At 42.9% G+C, this 25,805-nt stretch overlaps 1 protein-coding gene across 5 annotated transcripts in view; it reads left to right on the forward strand.

Annotated features, from left to right (window-relative positions):
- ANKS1B (ankyrin repeat and sterile alpha motif domain containing 1B) overlaps positions 1-25,805 on the forward strand; it is a 1,043,795-nt gene that overhangs the window by 108,498 nt on the left and 909,492 nt on the right. For all 5 annotated transcript variants that reach the window (XM_066357188.1, XM_066357179.1, XM_066357202.1 and 2 more), the window contains exon 2: positions 25,663-25,743. In XM_066357188.1, coding sequence (XP_066213285.1) covers positions 25,663-25,743 — 81 coding nt within the window. The remainder of the gene's footprint in view (positions 1-25,662; positions 25,744-25,805) is intronic.

The raw sequence follows: 25,805 nt of genomic DNA on the forward strand, positions 1-25,805 counted from the left end.
TGTGATCCCAAAAGGTTCTAGTTAAGCACAGTACAAGCATGTATGGGCAACTTGATAAGTATTTATTGAAGACGTAAGTGAATGAAGGATATAGCAACCTGAATGAACCAGGGTACCACAGAACATGAGCTTGCTTCACCTGATGTCTCTGAGAGATTCGAAGAACATAGTTTGAAAATGACTACTGGATTCCTTGACACAGACTGTGTAGTTAATTATGTCACATAGTCTTGAAAAAGATTTTTTATCTATGTGACTGGTAGTGAAAATGTTATTACCCCAACTAGATGTCTGTTAGCCTGTTTGTGTTAGCAACATTATCTTTCATTATAAGAGATAAGCACATTATTAATATTATTATTTTTCCAATTAATTACTTCCTTCTGACCTCTTTAAAAAGGGCATTTTAGGTCCTGGATGATTGGCTTGATGGATAGAGTGTTGGCCTGGCATATGGTCATCCCAGATTTGAATCCCTATCAGGGCACACAGAAGAAGTGACCATCTGCTTCTTTCCCCTTCCATCTCCTTCTTCTCTCCCTATTCCCCTCCCACAGCTCAATTGGTTTGAGGATATCTCAGTTAGTCCGAGCACTGTCGGCCTCATGTGCTAAAAATAGCTTGGTTGATTAGAGCATCAGCCCCAGATGGGTTGCTGGGTGGATTTTGGTCAGAGTGCAAGCAGAGTCTGTCTCACTATCTCTCCTCTCACTTAAAAAAAAGGTAGGGGGGCATTCTACTGCTTCTAACTTACTAAATATTTTTGCTTGATTAACTCCCAGGATATCATGTTCTAAATTCTAGAGATTAAAATTTTTAGTATCTCCTCCTTGATTAATATGCCTAGATTTGTAAAATGGAATAGTAAATATATTAATACTTGAGATGTTTTATTTATGTCTTAGTTGCATCATGGTGATCAGGTATGGTTAGAGTGAGTGCTGAGAACTTAATTTGCAAGATTTGAACTAGAAAGGATGGCAGTATGGGGCAGAAGACATCTAGTCTTCTAAATAAATATTTTATTTCATTTTTTTGTTTTTATTTGTTTTTGAATAAATATTTTTATTTATTTAGAGAGGATAGGAGAGAGAGGGGAGAGACAAAGAAGGGACAGAGATGAGGAGCATCAGCTCATAGTTGCATCATATTAGTTGTTCATTGATTGCTTCTCATATGTGCCTTGACTAGGGGGCAGGAGGGGTGGGTGGGTGGGGGCTCCAGCCGAGCCAGTGATCTTTTGCTCGGCCCCTGACCTTGGGCTTCAAGCCAGTGACCTTTGGGTTCAAGCCAGTGACTCTGCCCTCAAGCTAGGTGAGTCCACGCTCAAGCTGGTGACCTCAGGATTTTGAACCTGAGTCTTCAGCATCCCAGGTTGATGATCTGCCCACTGCACCACCATCTGGTTGGTCTTGAATGAATATTTTAGATAAGAATTCCCTGAAAAATGTTCTGATTAGGATTTTCCTTAATTGTTTTCACTATTTCTGTCATAGACCAAACCAACATAGTAGTTTACTATATTTTGGTGATTTCCAGGGTTTCAAATGGTCAGGATTAAAAATTCCCAGTTCAATTCTACACAGGACTAATTTCTGGAGCTGGAAAGTATGTAATTAAAGAGTGGCTACCAAGTCAGAATGTTTGGTTATTGTCATGTCATAGGGAACTAAAACTTTTAGCATCAAAACATAGATGTCTCCCATTAGTGTAGATTTTTATGGAAAGTCAAACAAAAAGGAAATAGAAAGGAGGAACATATTATTGAATTTCTGTTGTTCCCTTTCATTTTTTTTTTTTTCTGTACTATTCTTTTTTTTTTTTTTTTTTTTTTTAATTTTATTTTAATTTTATTTATTCATTTTAGAAAGGAGAGAGAGATAGAGAGAGAAGGGGGGGAGGAGCAGGAAGCATCAACTCCCATATGTGCCTTGACCAGGCAAGCCCAGGGTTTCGAACCAGCGACCTCAGCATTTCCAGGTCGATGCTTTATCCACTGCGCCACCACAGGTCAGGCCACCCTTTCATTTTTATTATACTAATTCTTGGGTTTTTAGCAGGTGTTTTGAATTATTTTAGTTGTGGGGAACTTGGATTAGTTTTTATATTTGTGGCTGATTTAGAGTTTATTGAACTAGCTGAGAAAATTTTTCCCCATGTGTCTTTGTCAAAAGCAAATAAAGCTATCAGCTTTAAACTTGATATATATTAACACCATCTTCACTGAAAAATAACAATTAAACAATTTAATCTATTCATACAAAATTAACTCTGTCCCTTGAGTCAGTTAACATAATTGAGGTATTTCTGCTTGGGATTGTTAAATGCTTCCAACTATTTTGTAAGGTTATAAAAGGAAGACAAAAATAGTTATATGTATAAAAACCTGGAATTATTGATGTGTTTATATATTGAAAATTTGAGTTAGATAATTTGGTTGACTTTGCAGTTAAACAAATATAGTAGAAGCTACAGCAAGAGGGTGGAACTGTTAAGTAACTAGGAATTTTAACATATTAGAAAAAAGAAAGAGTTTATAAAAGTAAATAATTCAGAGACAATGAATGAGTGGACATTTTAGAAAAATAAACCAGTGGTTAAAATATAATTAAAACAATTATTTCAGAAGATGGGGGAAAATCTAATATTCAAGTTATAGATGTTCTAGAAAGGGAAATTATGTACATAGAGGAAACAATAATAAAACAAAATAAAATAACATACCACTGAAATGGAGACAAATTCAAATCTTTCAATCGAAAATGCAGAGAGAATGATAACCATAACTGTTGAGGGGAAAAAGATCTGCAGTTAGATATATCCCTGTGGAATTTCTGAATTCTCTGGACAAATACCATTTTACAAGATTGTAGACTGAAAAAACAGGTGTAAGGAGAGAGAATCAAATTGACATTGCACTTTTTGCCTGTGTGGATTCTAGATGATAGTGGAGCAGTTTATTCAGAGTTCCAAGGGAAAAAAATTTCCACTCTGCTACATGCCTTCAACTTATAGATGTATAGCTATTTCTTGTGGTACCAAGGCAGGTGTTTATGGGAGGTCTCTGGTCAAATGAAGTTGAGTCAGAATCAGTATCTGAAATAAGGGAAAGATTACTATAACTAAAATGACTGAAAATTCTTATGGCATGAGATTTAAACACAAAATGATTGTTTTTTCAAATTACTACTATGCTGTTTTCTATAGAAATTCCCATTCTTACTGAATAGCATACTCTCTTGTGGCATCTAAATCTAATTCCATAATTTCAATTTTGTGTGTTATTAAAACAGTCACATTTTAGGGAAGTAAGACTCATTTCTACTCATTTCCCCCCAATAAAGGCAAGTAAATAAGTATAAAGCACAATGAATTTTTATCTGTCTAGTTAGAATCCAAATCAAGAAATTACTAATACTCCAGAAACCCTAGCTGTGCCCTGTTACTATTACCCTTCCCCCAGGGTATTTGTCTTGACTTTGACACAATAGTTTTCCTTTTTGAACTTATTCAGATGAAACATACTGTATATATATTTTTTGTATATGAGTTTTTTTATTCAACCTTATATTTGTAGAAACTCATTCACTTTAGTGGAGAAACAATTTGTTCTTTTCCATTTCTGCATAGTATTCTACTTTGTAAATATACTACATTTTATTCTTTCTGCTGTTGCTGGATAGTTTTGGCTATTATGAATACTGCATTTCTTGCTTATACATGTGTTTGGTTAACATAGGTAAGAGTTCCTGAATTTCTGGTTATAGGGTATGCATATGATTTAATAAATATATAAAATTTTAATAAATAGTGCTAAATAACTTTTCAGTGTTTGTACCAATTTATATTTCCCCTCACAGGGTATGAGGTTTCCAGTTGTTTCATGTCCTTGTCAACCCTTGGTATTGTCTCTTTTTCATTTTAGTCATTCTAGTGGATATGTAGTAGTATCTCATTGTGCTATTAATTTGAATTTTTCTTGATTACTAATGAGGTTGAGCAACTGTGTGTGTGTGCATACGCGTGTGCATTTTATATTGGGTTGTATGCCTTAAAATTTTTTTAAATTGAATTGTAGGAGTTCTTTATATGTTCTGGTTACAAGTGCGTTGTCAGACACATACACACACACACAAAATCTTCTGTCTGGTTTTTTTTTTTTTTTTTTCTTAATGGTGTCTACCAATGAAATACAGTTCTTTTACTATTGTGCAACTGATCACATTTTTTTTCTTTTTTCTTTTTTTTTTTTTTGAAAGAGTCAGAGAGAGGGACAGATAGGGACAGACAGACAGGAAGGGAGAGAAATGAGAAGCATCAATTCTTTGTTGCAGCACATGAGTTGTTCATTGATTGCTTTTTCATCTGTGCCTTGACCAGGGGGCTCCAGCAGAACAAGTGAACCCTTGCTCAAGCCAGCAACCATAGGGTCATGTCTATGATCCTATGTTCAAGCCAGTGACCCTGCGTTCAAGTCAAGACGAGCCCCTGCACTCAAGCTGGCAACCTTGGTGTTTCGAACCTGAGTCCTCTGTGTCAAAGTCCAATGCTCTATCCACTGCACCATTGCCTGGTCAGGCTCAAATTTTTTTTCTTAATGGTGCTTTTTGTATGTTACATTTTTGTCTACCTGAAGGTCATGAATATATTCTATTATGTTTTCTTCTAAAAGTGTTATTGTTTTACTTTTATATTTATATCTGCAATTCATTTAGAATTTATTTTTATATATGGCTCAAGGAAGGGGTTGAGATTCATTTTTTTCATGTGATATCAAATTGACTCTACATCATTTAATAAATATATTATCCTTGCCCCACTGTACTTCCATGACACCTTTGTCACAATTCATGGGGCCATATAGTTTGGGATATATTTTTGGGCTCTATTCTGTTCCATTGATCTCTTTATATATCCTTGTGTCCAGTGGTGGGATTCAGCTAGTTCGCACTGGTTCAGCAGAACTGATACCTAATTTTTTGTTGAGTTTGGCGAATCAGTTGTTAAAATGGCACTTGTAATCACAGTTCTCTCTAAGGTGGGCAGCTGCCCAATGTGGAAATCACAAATTTACATTCCTTACTCTTTTTTAATGTTCATCTGCATAACAGTGCCAATAGTAATGTTCATTCTGTCCATAGGTGAAAACAATTGCAAGTAAGACGCCAATCAAGAAGCAATATAAATATTTTAAATAACAGTTTTATTGTTTTTTGTCAGGCATTAATATTTTTTCATTAATATTTTAAAGTTCTTTCTTATAATCTAGTTTTGAATACCTTTTTTATTGTTCTTATTTATTAAATGCATGAAATAATAAACTACTGGCCCTGGCCAGTTGGCTCATCAGTAGAGCATTGGCGTGGTATGCAGAAGTCCCAGGTTCGATTCCCAGTCAGGACACACAGGAGAAGCAACCATCTGCTCCACCCCCATTCCCCTCCCTCAGCCATGGCTTAAATGTTTCGAGCAAAGTTGGCCCAGGTGCTGAGAATGGCACCATAGCCTCACCTCAGGTGCTAAAATAGGTTGGTTGCTGAGCAGCAGAGCAGCGGCCCAGACAGCCAGAGCATGGCCTGGTAGGGGGCTTGCTGGGTGGATCTCAGTCTAGGAACATCCGGGAATCTGTCTCTGTCTCCTTGCCTCTCACTGAATAAAAAATAAAGAAAAAGAAAGAAGTAGTGTTGGTCAAATAAGTTTATAAATATGATGTATATGTTTGCTCGTTTTGGGTGTGGGAGACAGGGAGACAGGATGTAAGATGGCAAAGTCATTATAGCCTAAGGCTTAGTTTTAAGACTAAGCCTTTCCCTCCCTTATAATACTAAGGTCTTCTCAAAGCTGGGCTTTTCCCCACACCCGGGCTTTTCCCCACACCCTTGACTGTTGCATGATAGAGGGTGGTGCACTTTTATGAGGAATTCCATGTATGCTTCAGATAAGTGGCTTTGTATCAGAGACTTCCTTATTTGTATATTGGCTTAAAAGCTTTAATTTTCTACGCTATAAAATGAGGTAGACCAGAGGCTCTCGCTCTCTCAGTTCCTGCTATCAGCATTGAAGAGGCTTCCCTAATCTCTTGCCCTTCATGGGAAAAGCAGGTTTTCTTCTTTTCCCTTGGCTTCTCTTGTGGCTTGCCTGTCTTGGTGAGACACCAGTAAACAGAATGGCCCACTGTAAGGCCAGGAGCCGCCATCGTGGCCATTCACATGCAGGTTCCCATTGGATTCGGGCAGACGATAAAGAAATGGCGGAGTCAGAGGATGGGGGCCATCCTATTTATTGGTGTCTCACCAAGACAGGCAAACCACAAAAGAAGACAAGGGAAAAGCAGAAAACCAGCTCTTCCCATGAAGGGCCAGGGATCAGGGAAGCCCCTGCAATTGTGATAGCAGGAACTGTGTGTCCAAGCTCCTGGTCTGTCCCACTTTATAGTGTAGAAAACCAAAATCCCTTAATCCAATATACAAACAAGGAAGTCTCTGATACAAAGCCACTTATCCAAGGCATAATTGGATTCCTCATGAGAGTGCACCACCCAGATAATACAATCATTCAAGGGTGTGGGGGAAAAGCTTAGTCCCAAAACCAAACCTCAGGCTACAACGACCTGGCCTGCTTACAGCCTGTCCCCCACACCCAATATAAGTCACAAGCGAGCAAACATATATATCATATTTACAAACTTATTTGACCAACATTCCACCCCTTTTGCTCGCTTTACAATGTAAACCACAGGCATCTTCCATGATGGTCACTGTGCAAGGAGTAGGATACATTGCATAAACAGAAATAGTACCAACTACAGCAATAGGATTAACAGATCAAAAACTATGGGCGAAATGAGAGAGCTGTCAGTGGCACCAAGAGAGGCAAATCTTTTCCCTCTGGCAGAATACAGGCCAGAGTTTTGTCTGCAGACAGCACCGTAGCTGGCACCAGAGGCCGCCCTGAGCGGGCATACCAAACCTTATTGGCCAATACACCAGCATCTGCTGGTTCTATGTGTAGTAAAATAGGGGAACTCATTATTGGCCATAAAGAAATTACAAAGGTGCCCTTCAAAATGCTGTCCCCTTGAGCACTCAAGGGATAATACACTTCTACCTTAGGTGGCCAGGTGCTGGTTGCCCAAGGGGTTAACTGGAGGTCCACCTCTAACCCCTTTCCCCATGGTGCCAACAAGGCCACCCATCTCAGATGGGGGGCCTGTACAGTCCAGGGCCAAGTCCATTGAAGCCGTTGTCCTTTAAGAAGGGCTGTTGGAGCAAGCAAGAGCACATTGCCCTGCTGTCCGAAACCTGGCTTGAGTAAAATGTCCTTGGTGCGTATCTGCAACTGAATGGGGGCAGCTGTCCGATGCAGGAGGGCCTCTACTGGAGCTGGGCTTCCCCGTCGAGGTCGCTCATTTAAAATCCGAAGTACTGTCCATAAGCGGCGTGTCCATCCAGTAAGAGAGCCGGTGCCCCCTTCCTGTCGCAGTCCCTGCTTTAAGAGTCCATTATAACGCTCAATGATACCAGCAGCCTGGGGGTGATAGGGAACATGGTACTTCCAGTCCACCCCCAGCTTTTGAGCCCATTGCCTCACCGTTGAACCAGTGAAGTGGGTACCATTGTCACTTTCAAGGACCAGCGGTCGCCCATATGCAGCACTCAGGCGGTCCAGAGCCTGTATGACTGCCCTCTGGTCAGGGTTATGAGCGGGGTAAGCAGCAAGCAGCCCGGTGGCAGTATCTACACAAGTGACTGCATACTGGTACCCTTCTGACTTTGGTAAGGGTCCAATGATGTCTATCTGCCATCGTGTCAGTGGGACATGACCCCTCTGGATCTGTCCAGGTGACACCAGTGGTCTCCGAGGGTGTTCCTTGGAACATACTGCACATTGCTCACAGGCTGCAAGTACCTCTGCATAGGACACAGGCAAGTTCCACGCCTTAACCGTAGCCCACATAGCTTTCTGTCCTGCATGGAGCAGGCACCGGTGGAGCCACTGTGCCACATCACCTGCAGGTGCAGTCTCCAACCATCGCACCCTTGCCAACGTATCTGCCTCATCATTCCCAGGATGGGCTAGAGGGGCATGCCCTGTGACATGATATACTGTCACCTGCTTCTGGTGTCCTATTTCCCATAAGTCCTGCCACATGGCCTGACCCCATAATGGACGGTGCATTACCATCCACTGGTTAATGTGCCAAGTAGCAATCCAAAGGGTCAGTCCACGATAGACAGCCCAACTGTCAGTACAGATCACCAGAGGTGAAGGTTCATTATGGGCAACTAGTCGAACAGCTCTTAATTCTGCCCATTGGCTGCTTTGGCCTGTACCCGTGTCCATCCAAATAGTCTCAGTGGCCGGATGGAAGGCAATAGCCGTCCATTTGGCAGGTTGGCCCCTGCTGGAACCATCAGTATACCAGGCATCTTCGGGGATGGGCACCCGCCCCTCCTGGTAGGGACTGACCTCAGGTTCTGCCTCCTGAGCCCCAGTTGCACCTGACTCTAAGGTCGCATAGGTGACTGGACCCAAGACTTCCTGCAGTTCTGCCCTCAATGGGCTGGTGCTAAGAGCACAGCGTTGTTGCAGATAGGCACCCCACTTGGCCAGGGTAGACATTTGGGCCATACCACTACGTGGTTTAGTTGCCCAATCTCTCACCCATCCAGCTATAGGGTATGTTGTTTTGACTGTAACTGGTGTTGTGGTTGTAATACTCTCAGTTGCCAGGAGGGCAGCATACACAGCTGCCAGCTGCTTCTCTACTAATGAGTAACGAACTTCAGCACCTTTCCACAATTGGGACCAAAATCCAATAGGTTGCCGTAGGCGCTCTGTCCGCTGCCACAAGCCCCATCCAAAGCCCTCCGAGGTTACATGAACATCCAGCTCACAGGGCCTGGCAGGATCAAACACATTCAAGGCCTGTGCCACCTTGACAGCTCTCTTAGCAGCTGCAAATGAACCTTGCGCCTGCTCAGTCCAATCCCAGCGAACCCCCTTTTGAATAAGGTTGTACAAGGGGCGTAGTAACTGAGCCAAATGCGGTATAAATGCTCGCCAATACCCCAACAAACCTAAGAATTCCTGTAACTGTTTTACCGTAGTGGGCACGGGGTATGCTTGAATCTTATCTATAACTGCGTCAGGGATAACTTTTGTCTTACCCGACCAGACAACTCCCAAGAATTTAACAGATAACCCAGGTCCTTGTAACTTGTTCTCGTTAACTGCCCAGCCACATGCTTTCAAATGGGATAGCAGGGTAGGGACTGCTTGCTCCAATTCTGAAAGAGAATCACTAGTTAGCATAATATCATCAATATAATGGTACAAGCGGACTACCTCTGGCTGTTTCCATTTAGCCAGGTCAGCAGTCACCAGCCCATGGCACAAGGTGGGGCTATGCAAATAGCCCTGGGGTAACACTGTAAAGGTCCATTGTCTCCCTTCCCAACTGAAGGCAAATTGGTCTTGACTCTCTGCAGCTATATCAATAGAGAAAAAAGCATTGGCCAAGTCTGCCACAAAGTGGTATGTCCCCAACTCATGGCTTAGCCGATCCATCATGTTAGCTATCGAGGGAACAGCAGCGTGCAAAGGGGGAACAACTTTATTAAGTTCCCTGTAATCTACTGTCATTCTCCAGGTTCCATCTGCTTTGCGCACAGGCCATACTGGGGAGTTGTAAGGACTGTGTGCTGGCCGGATGATCCCCACCTTTTCTAGTTCAAGGATTGTCCCTGTGACTTCTTCATAACCACCTGGCAGGCGGTACTGCTTGGTGTTAGTCACACGCCGAGGGACGGGTAATTGCAAAGGGGAATGTGATGCATGTCCCCGCAATACTGCCTTCACAACCCTGATCCGCAGCCGGAACTCCCCAGCTGTAGTTTCCAACCACAGTCCTTGCAAGACATCTACCCCCAAAATATATTCAGGAATAGGAGATACATACACCTTATATGGCTTAGGAGGCAGTCTCCCTATCCCCAATGGAATAGTTATTGGCTTCACTTGAACAGTTTGGCCCATAACCGTCAATGGCCACTGGGGTCCCAGCAAACCGCTCTGGGTTTCCATAGAGAAGGGAACATTCTGCACCTGTATCCACCAAGGCCAACACCTGTTGTACATTGGAAGGGGACCAGTGGATAGCCAGTTCCACATGTGGCCTCCGGTCCCCGCCCATCCCCGTTAGACGGGTCCCTCGGCCTTTTTCCTATTCAAACTGGTACAATGGGTCTTGGGAGTTCCCCTCTCCCTCGGCTGTCTCTATCATATAATCTTGTAACCGAGCTGTGCGCGCACCAAACGTTTTATTGGTAGCTGCTGGGGCCTTTCGTCTCAGTGGCTGGAACTTCTGTTCTGGTTTAAGCTGCCGCCAAAGCTCCAAAAGAATTTTATTAGACTGGCCATCCAATTTCCCCTTATCTGCTCCAGCCGCAATCAAGTCTACCCACATCTGCGTTCGGGTAACCTTTACAGGCCCGTTTCCCTTGTTAGTTGGGGGGGAAACATAGGCAGCAGCCCTCACTGCTTTATGATCCCGAGCGGCCTCCAGCTCTCCCAAATCTGCTACCATCTGTGTAACTGCATTGATGAGCTGCCCCACATAGGGGCCCAAGATGGCCACCAGTGACCCAAAAAGGGCTGACGGGGCGCTAGCAAGGACAAATTCCCTCATTTTGGCCGTAAACACTTCCTCGTCTGGCCCACGAGACCCAGGGTTGAAAACAGCATTCTTCATACCTAGTTCTCGAAGGACCTTTACTAACTCACTGTAGCACTGCCACCAACTCATTGCCCCCGGCAGTTCTCCAGCATTCTGCCAGACCATACGAATGGCAGCTATCACCCATTCTAATAGGGTATGGTCTCCTGGGTTGCCATGGCAGTTCTGAAGACGCTGCCTCAAGGAAGAGTGTGTGGTAATGGCGGCCAATTTCTCCATCTCTGTTCCGGAGAGCATGATGCCATCCACCCCTATATCCCATAATCGTAGTAACCAGGCTACCAGGGATTCAGTAGGTTTCTGCCTAAATTGTGCCCCCAACTCCATCAGCTCTGCCTGGGTATAGGGCCGGACCACAGAGTGTTCCATTACCTGGGCAGGAGGCTGTGGCTGCCCCTGAGGGACTCTTTGTTGCTGGGTTTTTACCTTCTTGGCGACAACTGGTCGGGCTCTCAGTGTGCATATGGCAGCTTCAGCCTGAGCCTTCTCATCCTCAGAAGAGGAGTCGCAAGCGCCTGCTCCCGCTGACTCAAAGCCAATCCACCGGCACGGATGCTGCTGCTCCTTTGGTGACCGTTTAGGCTCCTGTGGCTGCTGGCTTTTGGCTGTAAGCTGAGACTCGAGCTCTTGAATCCGCAGTTGTTTCTCCAACAACTGCCGGTGAAGACGTTCAGCTTCCAGGGTAAACTGCAACTCGCGAACCCGTAATTCCTTCTCCAGTGCTTGCTCCAATTCCAGCCTTTTCTGCCGTTCTATTTGCAATTCATGCTGAAGCTTTTGACCTCGGGCAGTTTCCTCTTGAGTAAAAAACATGTAGCCCATGGCCCCTAAAAGGACAGCCATGGGGAGCCAGAGCAGCAACCAGTACTCTATCCCACCCATCAAGGGTGGTGGCTCCATACCAATCTCTGAATCCTGCCGGAAACTACGCCAGTTGTAAGGCCAGGAGCCGCCATCGTGGCCATTCACATGCAGGTTCCCATTGGATTCGGGCAGACGATAAAGAAATGGCGGAGTCAGAGGATGGGGGGCCATCCTATTTATTGGTGTCTCACCAAGACAGGCAAACCACAAAAGAAGACAAGGGAAAAGCAGAAAACCAGCTCTTCCCATGAAGGGCCAGGGATCAGGGAAGCCCCTGCAATTGTGATAGCAGGAACTGTGTGTCCAAGCTCCTGGTCTGTCCCACTTTATAGTGTAGAAAACCAAAATCCCTTAATCCAATATACAAACAAGGAAGTCTCTGATACAAAGCCACTTATCCAAGGCATAATTGGATTCCTCATGAGAGTGCACCACCCAGATCAAACAATCAGTCAAGGGTGTGGGGAAAAGCTTAGTCCCAAAACCAAACCTCAGGCTACAACGACCTGGCCTGCTTACAGCCTGTCCCCCACACCCAATATAAGTCACAAGCGAGCAAACATATATATCATATTTACAAACTTATTTGACCAACACCCACCATCCTCCGACTCCGCCATTTCTTTACCATCTGCCTGAATTCAGTGAGAACCTGCATGTGAATGACCATGATGGTGGCTCCTGGCCATACAAGTAGTGTAAAGCCAGAAGCCACGGCCACCATCACAGCTGTCCTGCCCATGCAGGTTCGCATTGGATTCGAACAGTCAGTAAAGAAACAACGGAGCCAAAAACTGATGGGCCATCATCTTTAATCCTAGCTTGCACCTGGCAGGCAAGTAAAACACACTGGACTCCAAAACCCACTCATTCAGTGCTTACAAAGCTACTGACTTATCTGAGTTTCCTAGAATCAAAAGTCTCTAGCTCACCAGACTTATTCACCTCTGTTCCCCATCTCCTTCCTTCTCCCTGCACAAACTGGCTTCTCACTCAACACTCCACCATCTTGGCTGCTTCTCCTGGCCTCCTCCACATGGCCTTTCTATGCTCTCCTCTCTAATGCTAATCTCAGGAACCGAGTGAGCAAACTCCTGGAATGCCCCACTTTATAGTGCAGAAATGAAAACCTTTAATCCAATATACAAAGTAGGGAAATCTCTAATACAAAGTCACTTATCTGAGGCATGATGGGATTGCACCACCCCACATCAAAAAGGGAGGGAAAGGCTTAGTCCTAAAACCAAGCCCCAGGCTACAAGGATCCTGCCTGCCCACAGCCCGCCCCCAACACACATTAATATAATTACCCCCATTTCAAGCATAAGGGCAACTGTTATCATCTGAGAGACGGGCTTCCATGTGGGCAGCCCCATCTTTAACAAAGTGAGCATAATATATTTTATCTGCCCAACAATCCACCCCTATGCTCACTTTACTACCCACAATCTACACCACTGGCATCCCTGTGCAAGAAAATTAGGCATATTACACAAATTACAACAGCACAAATCATACAGTTTCAGCAATTACAAAGGTACATTTCACCAGTCTCTGAGCACTTAGCCCAAAGCGCAAAATGTCCTCGGCCTTCTTTCTAGCTATGGGAAAAGCTTCCCGGGGCAGGGGCAGGGCCTTCAGCAAAGCTGCCCCCAACCCCCACCAGGGTATTTCACATTGTCCAAAATCCGTAAGTCTATCCAACAAAGGAGCCAGTGCCCACTCCGGTCATAGTCCAGGAATCAGTCCATGCACATGGGGCCTCAGCCTCACCCCTGCCATCCTGGCAGGTCTTACATTGTCCCAAAGAGGAGCACGTGGCAATGGCAGTCAGCATTTCCATCTGTGCTCTGGAGAGCGTGATGGCATCCACCCCTATGTTCCAAAATCGCAGACCTACCAGAATCATAGTAAGTACTTTTTGCGGCTGGACTCTCACCTTCTGGAGCAGGCGTCCCCAAACTACGGCCAGTGGGCTGCATGCGACTTCCTGAGGCCATTTATCCGACCCCCCCACCACACCTACAGAAGGGGCATGTTGGGCAGATAAAATGTATTATGCTCACTTTGTTAAAGTGGCGCTGCCCACGTGGAGGCCGTTGCCCAGGTGATATTAATGTGTTTGTAGCCTGGGGCTTGGTTTTGGGATTAAGCCTTTCCCACCCGTTTTGATGTGGGGTGGTACAATCCAATCATGCTTCAGAGAAGTGACTTTGTATTAGAGACTTCCCTGTTTTGTATATTGGATTAAGGGTTTGGATTTCTACACTATAAAATAGGGGCAGAATAGGCGCTTGCTCTCTTGGTTCCTGGGATGATTAGCATGAGAGAGCAGAGGGAGCAGAGCAGAGAGCCAAAAGAGGCCGTGTGGCCAGGAGAAGCAGCCAAGATGGCGGAGTGCTGAGTGAGATGCCAGTTTGTGCAGAGTTTGTATCTGGGATAAGGAAGGAGATGGGGAACTCAGTAGAATAAGGCTGGTGAGCTAGAAACCTTTGATTCTAGGAAACTCGGATAAGTCAGTGGCTTTGTGAGCACTGAATGTGAGTGGGTTTTGGAGACCAGTGTGTGTTTTTACTTGCCCGCCGGGTACAAGCTAGGATTAAAGACTATGGCCCACCAGTTTTGGCTCCGTTGTTTCTTTACCGACTGTCCGAATCCAATGCGAACCTGTATGGGCCAGGCTGCTTTGATAGTGGCCATGGCTTCTGGCTTTACAGGGCACCTTTTTCATTGGTGGTCAGTGGAGGAGCACTGTATGTGGTGGCCCTCCAACGGTCTGAGGGGCAATGAGCTGGCCCCCTGTGTAATAAGTTTGGGGACCCCTGTTCTGGAGACTGCGGATCGCAACTCAAGCCTGATTCTCCTCATCCTCCAAAGAGGAACTGAAAACACCAGCTCCCGCTGCCAGGCTCAAGCCCCGGGCCGCCGCCGCCTTCTGCTCAGCAGGCCTTGCAGCCCCAGCTCTGGCCTCAGCCCCAGACTCCTGCCGCTGCTGGCTCTCCACAATGTCCAGAGCAATCTGCAACTCATGAACCTGTGATTCCTCCTCCAGCAGCTGCTGTATTTCCAAGCGAATCTCACGAACCTGGTTGGCCTCGTCCTCCAGCACTTCCTCCAGCTCCAGATCAGCATCTGTTTCTCCCACGTTTGCTCCAGCTCCTTCCACTGCTCGGTTTGCTGGTCCCAGCAGCCTCTTCCACAGAACTCTCGATTTCCTCATGCATGGCTATAAAAATCAGCGAGCCTATGGTCCCCAAAAGGACAGACATGTGGAACCATAACAGCAGCCAGTCCTCTACTCCACTGCTCAAAGGTGGTGGTGGCTCCTTGTCGATCTGTATCAAATCCTGCCACAGACTATGCCAAATGTAAATCTAGTGGCCAGGGCCACCTTCACAGCCGCCTGGCCCATGCAGGTTCGTATTGGATTCGGACAATCGGAGCCAAAACAACAGAGCCAAAAACTGGTGGGCCATCATCTTTAATCCCAGCTTGCACCCGGTGGGCAAGTAAAACACACACTAGGCTCCAAAACCCACTCACATTCAGTGCTCACAAAGCTACTGACTTATCTGAGTTTCCTAGAATCAAAGGTCTCTAGCTAACCAGATTTATTTACCTCTGTTGGGCAGATATAACGTATTATGCTCACTTTGTTAAAGATGGCGCTGCCCACGTGGAGGCCGTCACCCAGGTGATATTAATGTGTGTTGGGGGCGGGCTGTGGGCAGGCAGAATCCTTGTAGCCTGGGGCTTGGTTTTGGGATTAAGCCTTTCCCACCCTTTTTGATGTGGGGTGGTGCAATCCCATCATGTCTCTGATAAGTGACTTTGTATTAGAGACTTCCCTATCTTGTATATTGGATTAAAGGTTTTGATTTCTACACTGTAAAATGGGGGCAGAACAAGAGCTTGCTGTCTCAGTTCCTGAGATTAGCATTAGAGCAGAGAGCAGAGAGCAGAGAAAGGCCACGTGGAGGAGGCTAGAGGAAGCAGCCAAGATGGCGGAGTGCTGAGTGAAAAGCTAGTTAGTACAGAGTTTGTGCAGGGAGAAGGAAGGAGATGGGGAACAGAGGTGATTAAGTCTGGTGAGCTAGAAATCTTTGATTCTAGGAAACTCGGATAAGTCAGTAGCTTTGTGAGCACTGAATGTGAGTGGGTTTTGGAGCCCAGTGTGTGTTTTACTTGCCTGCCGGGTGCAAGCTAGGATTAAAGCTAATGGCCCACCAGTTTTTGGCTCCGTTGTTTCTTTACCGACTGTCCGAATCCTATGCGAACCTGCATGGGCCAGGCTGCTCTGATGGTGGCCATGGCAACTGGCTTTACAACCTCTGTTCCCCATCTCCTTCCTTCTCCCTGCATGAACTCTGCACAAACTGGCTTCTCACTCAACACTCTACCATGTTGGCTGCTTCTCCTGGCCTCCTCCACGTGGCCTTTCTCTGCTCTCCTCTCTAATGCTAATCTCAGGAATGGAGCGAGCAAGCTCCCGGTCTGCCCCACTTTATAGTGCAGAAATCAAAACCTTTAATCCGATATATAAAATAGGGAAGTGTCTGATACAAAGTCCACCCCACATCAAAAAGGGTGGGAAAGGCTTAGTCCTAAAACCAAGCCCCAGGCTACAAGGATCCTGCCTGCCCACAGCCCGCCCCCAGCACACATTAATATAATTACGCCCATCCCAAGTTTAAGGGCAACTAATATCATCATCTGGGAGATGGGCTAACACATGGGCAGCGCCATCTTTAACAAAGTGAGCATAATATATTTTATCTGCCCAACAACTGTCTCAACTCAAGAAGCTCTGGAGTAGATCAACAAAAGGAATGTCTAGCTAAGCTTACTCCCTGCTCTCCAGCCCACCCATGGCTTTCCCTCCCCCCCCCCTCTTCCCCCAGGGCAGCGTGCATCTCCTAACCTCTAAGGGACCCCAGGAGACTTGCAACCAGGGGAGCAGTGAGCAGTGGCAGCTTGTCTCAGGCTAACCCCTTGAGCCTGTTCTCCAAGGCCCCTTTTTTTTTTTAACAGCCCAGTGAGCCTCTTGCAGGAGTCAAAGGAGGACAAAAATGCCCACACAGCGTTTTGGTCAAATAAGTTTGTAAATATATATATGTTTGCTCGCTTATAGTTTGGATTGAGTGTGGGGGACAGGCTGTAAGCAGGCAGGGTCATTATAGCCTAAGGCTTAGTTTTAAGACTAAGCCTTTCCCACCCTTTTAATACTAAGATCTTTTCAAACCTAAGCTTTTCCCCACACCCTTGACTGTTGCATTATGTGAGGTGGTGCACTCTCATGAGGAATCCCATTTATGCCTCAGATAAGTGACTTTGTATCAGAGACTTCCTTGTTTGTATATTGGATTAAAGGCTTTGATTTCTACACTATAAAATGGGGCAGAGGAGCCCATGCAGGAGGAGGGCAGAGAAGGGCCACGTGGAGGAGAGGAGAAGCAACCAAGATGGCCGAGTGCTGAAGGAGAAGCCAGTTTGTGCAGTCTGTGCAAAGAGAAGGAGATAGGGAACAGAGGTGAATAAGGCTGGTGAGGCCTTTCATTCTAGGAATACTTGGATGAGTCAGTGGCTTTGGGAGCCCTGAATGGAAAGGGAAGTGTTTTCCCACTGTGTATATTTCTTGCCTGCGGGGTGCAAGCTAGGATTAAAGGTAATGGCCCACCAGTTCTTGGCTTTGTTGTTTCATTCATCTGTCCAAATCAAATGTGAACCTGCATGGGCCAGGTGGCTGTGATGGTGGCCGTGGCTACTGGCTTTACACAGCGTAATGAAGGAAGTAGGATTTATTTAGCTGGAGGAGCTGCGTGACCCCAAAAGAGGCAACAAAATTGGCCTTACAGAGAGAGGAACATCTATTTATTGTTTCACTTATTTATGCATTTGTGGCTGAAATTTGCCACATATGTGGGAAATTGAACCCACAACCTTGGCATACCAGGACAACACTCAAACCAACTGAGCTACCCAGCCAGGGCCTCCCTCTCTGTTTTTACTTTCCTTATGTAGCCAATAGAAAATTTAAATTTGCATATGTGGCTTACTTTATTCTAGACCCATGTGACCTATGTGAGACAATTGCATCCCATGATAATAAAATTATATCGTCACTATAGAAGATGTGAACTTATATTATTGAACAGAAAGAGCTGTCTACCTGCTGCTAGCTGAGCCAACACTAGACACTAGAAATGCAATAGAGAAATATTGGCCATTATGAATGGTGCCATCCATGACAGTGGGAAGCTAGTTACTGAAAAGGTCAACTCCCCAGTGGTGTGTGTAGGTTATAGGTTATGTAAAGCAGTGATTTTTCAACCAGTGTCTTCTGGCATACTGGTATGCTGCAAGGATTTTTAAAACATGCAATATCTGACTGTTTAGTCAGGGGCATTGACTTCTTTTCTCTTAGATTGTCAAATAATAATAATAATAATAATAATAATAATAATATAATAATAAAAAATATCAACAGCCAGCACAACAGTAGCCATCTGGTCTGAATGAATCAAAGTTAAACCTATTTTTTTTTTTCAGATTGGCAAAATATATGTTTTTTTGGTGTACCAAAGAATTTTAGTAATTAGTTCATGTTTGCCATGAGATGAAAAAAAGGTTAAAAATTGCTAATTTAGGACAAAATCACAAGACATCGTGGGTTAGGGGTTTGTGGTCATGCTGGGTGCTGATTGGTGGGAGGTGAGGTAAGGATAATAAATCATTTCTTCAGGTCTTAAGGATATTTCTGAGGTCTGTTCCAGGATCTTTGTGTCTGATTTCATGGGAAAGTAGCCATGGGGTTTTTCCACCTTAGGACTCAGGAGCTGGAACATAACTTAGGTCAAGATGGTATCTTTAGCTTGCCAGAGGTCCAGACAGTGTGGCCATTAGTCAGGTCTGGGCTATTGTCTTCTGCTGCCTTGTGGGTTGCTGATTATTGGGAAAAGGCTAGGTGTAAGGCCAGGAGCCGCCATCGTGGCCATTCACATGCAGGTTCCCATTGGATTCGGGCAGACGATAAAGAAATGGCGGAGTCAGAGGATGGGGGGCCATCCTATTTATTGGTGTCTCACCAAGACAGGCAAACCACAAAAGAAGACAAGGGAAAAGCAGAAAACCAGCTCTTCCCATGAAGGGCAAGGGATCAGGGAAGCCCCTGCAATTGTGATAGCAGGAACTGTGTGTCCAAGCTCCTGGTCTGTCCCACTTTATAGTGTAGAAAACCAAAATCCCTTAATCCAATATACAAACAAGGAAGTCCCCGATACAAAGTCACTTATCCAAGGCATGATTGGATTCCTCATGAGAGTGCACCACCCAGATCATACAATCAGTCAAGGGTGTGGGGAAAAGCTTAGTCCCAAAACCAAACCTCAGGCTACAACGACCTGGCCTGCTTATAGCCTGTCCCCCACACCCAATATAAGTCACAAGCGAGCAAACATATATATCATATTTACAAACTTATTTGACCAACACTAGGTCTGTGAGGGGTATAGATATATGGAGAGAGATGATTTCTAGAGCTAAGATTTAAAACGAAATTTAACCAAAGCCATATGGACCTTTGGTTTCACTTATAGTACTGAATAGCTTGTGCACATCTGTCTAGTTCATCCAATTGTGGAAACAAACTATTAAGCTACAAATTGAAAAGAATAGGGACTTTGTTTTGCATTGCTTGAAATTACAGCTAGTGCTCGACTTATGACCACGATTGGTTCCGACAGACTGGTCGTAACACGATTTGGTCGTAAGTGGAGTAGGCTATATGTACAGTACTGTGAAATGATGTTACAAAAATCTTTAAGTCAAAGACAAAGACAATTTCCTCTTGGTAGACATCTCGGGAGGGGTTTGATGAAAAATATCCAAGACACAAAACAAAAATTGCTGTACCAAGTCTGGGATAACAGTTGAAATGGTGCACGAGGAGATGGTAGTGCTGCCGGAAGCTGGTCCGCACTGTCATACGCCCAGCTGGGCAACGCTTATGCTGCCAGACGCGGAGCAGTTGTGGCTAGCAATTGTGGTCGTAAAGTCGGATGATCGTAAGTTGCATAGGTCGTAAGTTGATCAGTATCTGTATCCGATTTGTCAGAAGACCATTCCTACAGCTGCAGCACTCAATGTACCTTTTGTATAAGTTTTCGTATCTGGAGCCCTGGAGTGACCTCAAGTGTCAGGAGTCAGACGAGAATAAAGAAAAGCTGAAACACTCTTACGTTGCTCCTGACAGATATTCCCCATAGGTTGGCAGAGGGTATAAAGATGATCAGTTTGTGGATTGCTGTGCCTAAATCTCATTTGCTATCCATGTGAGTTTTGGCCCACAATTTACTTAGGAATAATCTTCTTTACTATGTGAAAACTCAGGCAATAAAACATCCTGACTAATGAATGTCCTGGTTATTTGAAAGTTCTATGGAAAACCTATTTTGTTTATATTTGTTCTAAAACATACTAATTCAATTTGTTGCCTTGTTGCGAATATCTTAAGAAGGGTAATTGAATCTTTGGCAATTGGGGATCTCAGAGCATTCGTTCTGGGCAAAAGGTCTCACATACAGAACTTAAAAATATTGACAAGTAGGTATAAGAGATGAAACTGCTGGATGCATGTTAGAATAGGACCAAGGATCTAGAAATTGCCTTTTATTGAATAAATATATGTAATAAAGTATATATATTCAAGTTTTTTCAAGACATCCCTTAAAGGTACTTAGAACTGTTGTACTTCATTGAACAGCCTTGAGTTAATAAGGCCCTCATAAATTCGAGGATTATTCAGGAGAAACAAGAGAGCAGTTCAAAAGGTTGAAATGAAGTAGAACATTAGCTCATGGATTGAGCTTTTTAGCATCAAGGTTTATTTTTTTAAACCAAGTTTTTAATTGCAAGGTTTGGGTCTGGCTTATTTATAGTGTTTCAAATGTGTGTGGATGTTCTGTGAGTACGTGGATATGTGCCTAGAGGCTCTGTCAATAGGTGCAGTAAAATATATATATGCTGAATTTCTATTCTAAACCTCCTTGTTTAAAAAGAGATGTATCCACCTCCCTTCTGTTTAGGAAAGAAGACATACATTGGAGATTATTTTTATATGCCATTATAATTAATTCCTTTTTTTCTGATAATGGGAAATTGAAATGGTTTAGGTAAATGAAATGTATTGATCCTGAATCTATTTTGGTTAGGGATATCAATATCTTTCCACACTAAATATTTATAAGGTCTAATAACTTGCAGAAAAAAATTTAAAATAATTTGAGTTCATTTACAGTATTTTCTCATTTCCATCCTGTGCCGGAGGTACTCTTGAGCAACCTAGTCAAGTCAGCATTAGTGGAAACCTGGCTTTTGCACAAGACACCACTGTTCTAACTGAGATAGCTCATCATACATGCACTTCATTTATGGTATAAACCTCAGTCATTCTTTTATCATATCATTGGGATACTATTTCTCATAGATTTTATTTCAGATCTATTTGAATTCTTCCCTCTTCTTTATCCATCACCTTGTCTCCATTAGTTCAGATTTCTTTGTTTCTTCTGAGACTGTTAAGTCAGACTACAAACCTGACTTTCTGCCACCAGTGCATTCCATGTTTCCCTTCCAACTGTCACTACAGCTCTCATCCTAAAATACTGACCTAATGTCAGAAATATGCTTAATATCATTGTGATAATCCTCTAGTTCAAGGCTGCCTACAGAATAAAGACTAAGTTTCTTGACATGTTGTCTTATCACAACCTGGAGCAAACCTAAGTTCTTCTCCCCTTGTATTTTATTGTCTTTTTTTTTGGGGGGGGGGAAGAATTACATGATAATTTTGACTATTCAAACAAGTCAGAGGTGAATAATGTACTTTTGCATGCATTTTTCTATTTAATGCTAATCTTTCTTATCCATACAATGAGAATAAGAATAGTATCTGTTTTAGTGCCTGACCTGTGGTGGCGCAGTGGATAAAGCATCGACCTGGAAATGCTGAGGTCGCTGGTTTGAAACCCTGGGCTTGGCCCTGGCCGGTTGGCTCAGTGGTAGAGCATTGGCCGGGCATGCAGAAGTCCCAGGTTCGATTCCCGGCCAGGGCACACAGGAGAAGCGCCCATCTGCTTCTCCACCCCTCCCCCTCTCCTTCCTCTCTGTCTCTCTCTTCCCCTCTCGCAGCGAGGCTCCATTGGAGCAAAGATGGCCCGGGCGCTGGGGATGGCTTCTTGGCCTCTGCCCCAGGCGCTAGAGTGGCTCTGGTCGCGACAGAGCGACGCCCCAGAGGGGCAGAGCGTCGCCCCCTGGTGGGCGTGCCGGGTGGATCCCGGTCGGGTGCATGTGGGAGTCTGTCTGTCTATCCCCGTTTCCAGCTTCAGAAAAAAAAAAAAAAAGAAAAAGAAACCCTGGGCTTGCCTAGTCAAGGCACATATGGGAGTTGATGCTTCCAGCTCCTCCCCCTTCTCTCTCTCTGTCTCTCCTCTCTCTCTCTCTCTCTCTCTCTCTCTCTCTCCCTCTCTCTTTCCTCTCTAAAATGAATAAATAAATAATAAAAAAAGAATAGTATCTGTTTTATAATTGTGTGGATATAAATGAGTTAAAACATGTTCGTAAAACATTTAGGATATTAACACACAGTATTCTGCAATTTGCTTTTTTTTTTTAAAAAAAAAAAGCCTTAAAATTTTTTTTAAGTTGAATGTGAGACAGAAAGAGAAAGAGAGATAGGAGAGAGAGAAGCATCAACTCATAGTTGCTTCACACTGGTTGTTCGTTGATTGCTTCTTGTACGTGCCTTAACCAAGGGGCTCAAACTGAGCCAGTGACTCTTTGCTCAAGCCAGAGACCTTGTGCTCAAGTCAGCAACTATGGGCTTCAAGCCAACGATTTTTGGGTTTAAGCCAGTGACCTTCGGATCATATTGATGATCTCATACACAGCTGGTGACCCCACACTAAAACCAGCAAGCCTCTGCTCAAGCTGGTGAGCAGAGGACTTAAGCATTCTGGGTCAATGCTCTATCCACTGCACCACCACCAGTCGGGCAACATTTTTCTTTTTTAACTTAATATGTTTTGGTTAACTTTCAAGGTCACTACATATAGATCAAACTTACTTATTTTAATAGTTTTATAATATACATGGGGTAGGTGAGTCCTAATTAAATCTTTTTTTTTTGATGGGTATTTTTGAGCTTTAATACTATTAAATTTATACCGTAGTTAGTTGTGTCTCTAGTTTATTACCAATATAAATACTTAAAAAATTATAATTTTAATGCCAGAACAGAGAAGTCAATGATTGCAAGAGAACTCCTAGAAACAGACTAACAGTTCATATAAGGATTTAGTGTAAGATAAAGTTGACAATCGAAAGAAGCAGGAAATGAAAAAAAATAATAAATAGCCCTGAAAAACTGCTTTAATTATGTGGAAAAAAAATTTCAATTCTCTACCTCATACCATTTAGCACCCCTGCTTTCAACTTTGCTATTTTCCTCTGGTCTAGAGATGATGAGTTTTATCCATTCCAGACAATAAATCTCCCATTCTCTTCCAAGAAAAGGAGGGGATCTGAGAATCTGATTTAGATTTTCTCACAACATTGTTGGACATTCCAGTAGTTCATTCCTTTTAATTTTTGAGTAGTATTGTATGGCTGTATCACAATTTGTTTATCCATTCACCTGTTAATGGACATTTGGGTTGTTTCAGTTTGGGGCTATTATAGATAAAGCTATAATAAGTATTTTTTGTATAAGTCTTGGCGTGGTCATATGCTGTTATTTCTCTTGACTAAATACCAAAGTAGAATGGCTAGATTGTGGAGTAGGTGTATGTTTCACTTTATAAGAAACTGCTGAAGTGTTTTCCAATGTGGTTGTACTATTCTACCTGTCCACCTGCAGTGTGTGAGCCTTGTAGTTGACTCCTATTACTGTAAACATTGGTATTTGAAGTCTTTTTAATTGTAGTTATTCTAATTGTAGTATCTCATAATTTTAATTGCATTTCTTTAAAGAGAAATGATGTGACACCTTTTCATGTTCTTACGTGCAGTCTGTGTATCTTCTTTGTTGTATCTTTTTAAATCATTTGTCCACTTTTTAAATTAGGTTGTAGATTTTCTTATTAGTGTATACGGAGGTTTTTAAAAATCTATTATAGATCAAAGAATATATTAGAAAATGTGTTCTGCAAATGTTTGCATCTGGTCCATCTTCTTTTCATTCTCTTAATAGTGTCTTTGAAGAACAGACACTTTTAATTTTGACCAAGTCCAGTTTGTCACATTTTCTTGTGTAATTCGTGCTTTTGGTGTCATACTTGACAAATCTTTGCTTAACTCAAGGTCACAAAAATTTTCTCTTACGTTTTCTTCTAGAAGTTTTATGGTTTTTGATATTGCTTTTTAAATTTGTGATTAATTTTAAAGCTAATTTTTGTATCTGGTATGGCAAGGTATGGGTCAAGATTCTTTTTATTTATTTTGGCTTAAAGATATTAATTTGTTACAGAACATTTGTTTGATAATTTATTTCTTTAATGAATTGCCACTGCACCTTGATCAAAAACTAATTGCATATATGTGTAGGTCTAAATTGACTTTCTATGCCTTCATTCTGTTCTGTTGATCTGTCTTTAATACCATACTATCTATCTTGTTTACTAGAGCTTATCATAGTCTTAAAATCAGGTAGTGTTCATTTGTAACAACAACATGGATGGACCTAGAGATTATTATGCTAAGGAATTAAGTCAGACAGAGAAAGATAAATACATGATTTCACTTATATGTGGAATATAAAGAACAAAATAAACAAAAACACAGTAACAGTCTCATAGATAGAACAGAATAAGGGTTGCCAGATGGGAGGGGTTGGGGGTTGGGGGCTGAGTGAAGAAGAAAAGGGATTAAGAAGCTACAAAATAGTCATGGGGGTGTAAAGTAACAGCATAGGGAATATAGTCAGTAATATTGTAATAACTACATGTGGTACTAGGTGGGTAATAGAGAACTATCAGGGGGATTACTTCATTAAGTATACAGTCGTCTAACCACTATGCTGTACACCTGAAACAAACAATAATATCAAATGTCAACTGTAACTTAAAAATAAAAAACATTTATCCTTTTAATTAACTTTAGAATAAGTACATTGTACTTATTTTTATTGTCCTGCCTTAGTTTAAGTCCGTTGTGATTGCTTATTTGAAATAGCTATTTATTTCTTCTCTGAGAAGCCTGTGTGCTCTCTGGTACTTCAATTATCTTACTACTTTGTAATTGTTAGTTTTTGTGTCTACTCCATTAGACCCTATTCTCATAAAGAAGGACCTCAAATTATGATTTCATACTCTCAGTGACTAAATTAATATGTGGCGTGCAAATGGGGTACAATAAATATTTTGTGAATATATGAATTAGCTTCTCATTCGATGTTCGTTTTGATGGCTTTTACATCATCATGAGCATTAAATAAAGTCATTTTTTGTTCTACTTTTAGAAAAGTGTCTTTTATGCCTTATTTATTCAAAAGCTAAAAATAATTTCTGTAATTTTAGTGATCAAGGATAAAATGGACTCTTTTATATAGTTACATATTACCTCCAGAATATTCTTCCCATAATGCAAAAATGTCCTAAATGTTACATAAATCACTGCCATCTCAGAATGAGTGTGTTACAAAGGAAGAGGCAGGTGTCATAAATCTTTATTCTCTAGTATATAATATGGTAGCTGAATGTTAATTGCTTCCAATATTTAAGTAATGATATAAAGTAATGGGGAAATGTTGGATCCAGATTTTAATAGATGGCAATGGGCCTGCATTTGCTCATACTTTCTAAAGGTAGTTATTGTCCCTAATAATCTCCTGACATCAGATAAGTGAAGTTATGCTTCCGAGGGGGATGCAGGAAAAACGGCAACCATTTTTTATATGACTGGGACTTTTCTAAACAGCACTCCGCCGGCTGTGGGTCTGTCAGGCTTCTTCCGGGGTTTGGAACAGAATTCTGCCCGTTAACCTTGTGCTTGTGCTTCACTTGCAGCATCTGGCGAGGCCCCAACGTGAACTGCACAGACAGTTCGGGTTACACTGCTTTACACCATGCGGCCTTAAACGGACATAAGTAAGTGCCACTTATTTGGACTGGAATCCTTGTGTATTTAGTTACATGTAATGAAGCTAATT

The sequence above is a fragment of the Saccopteryx leptura genome, chromosome 1, assembly GCF_036850995.1.
Source record: "Saccopteryx leptura isolate mSacLep1 chromosome 1, mSacLep1_pri_phased_curated, whole genome shotgun sequence".
NCBI lineage: Eukaryota > Metazoa > Chordata > Mammalia > Chiroptera > Emballonuridae > Saccopteryx > Saccopteryx leptura.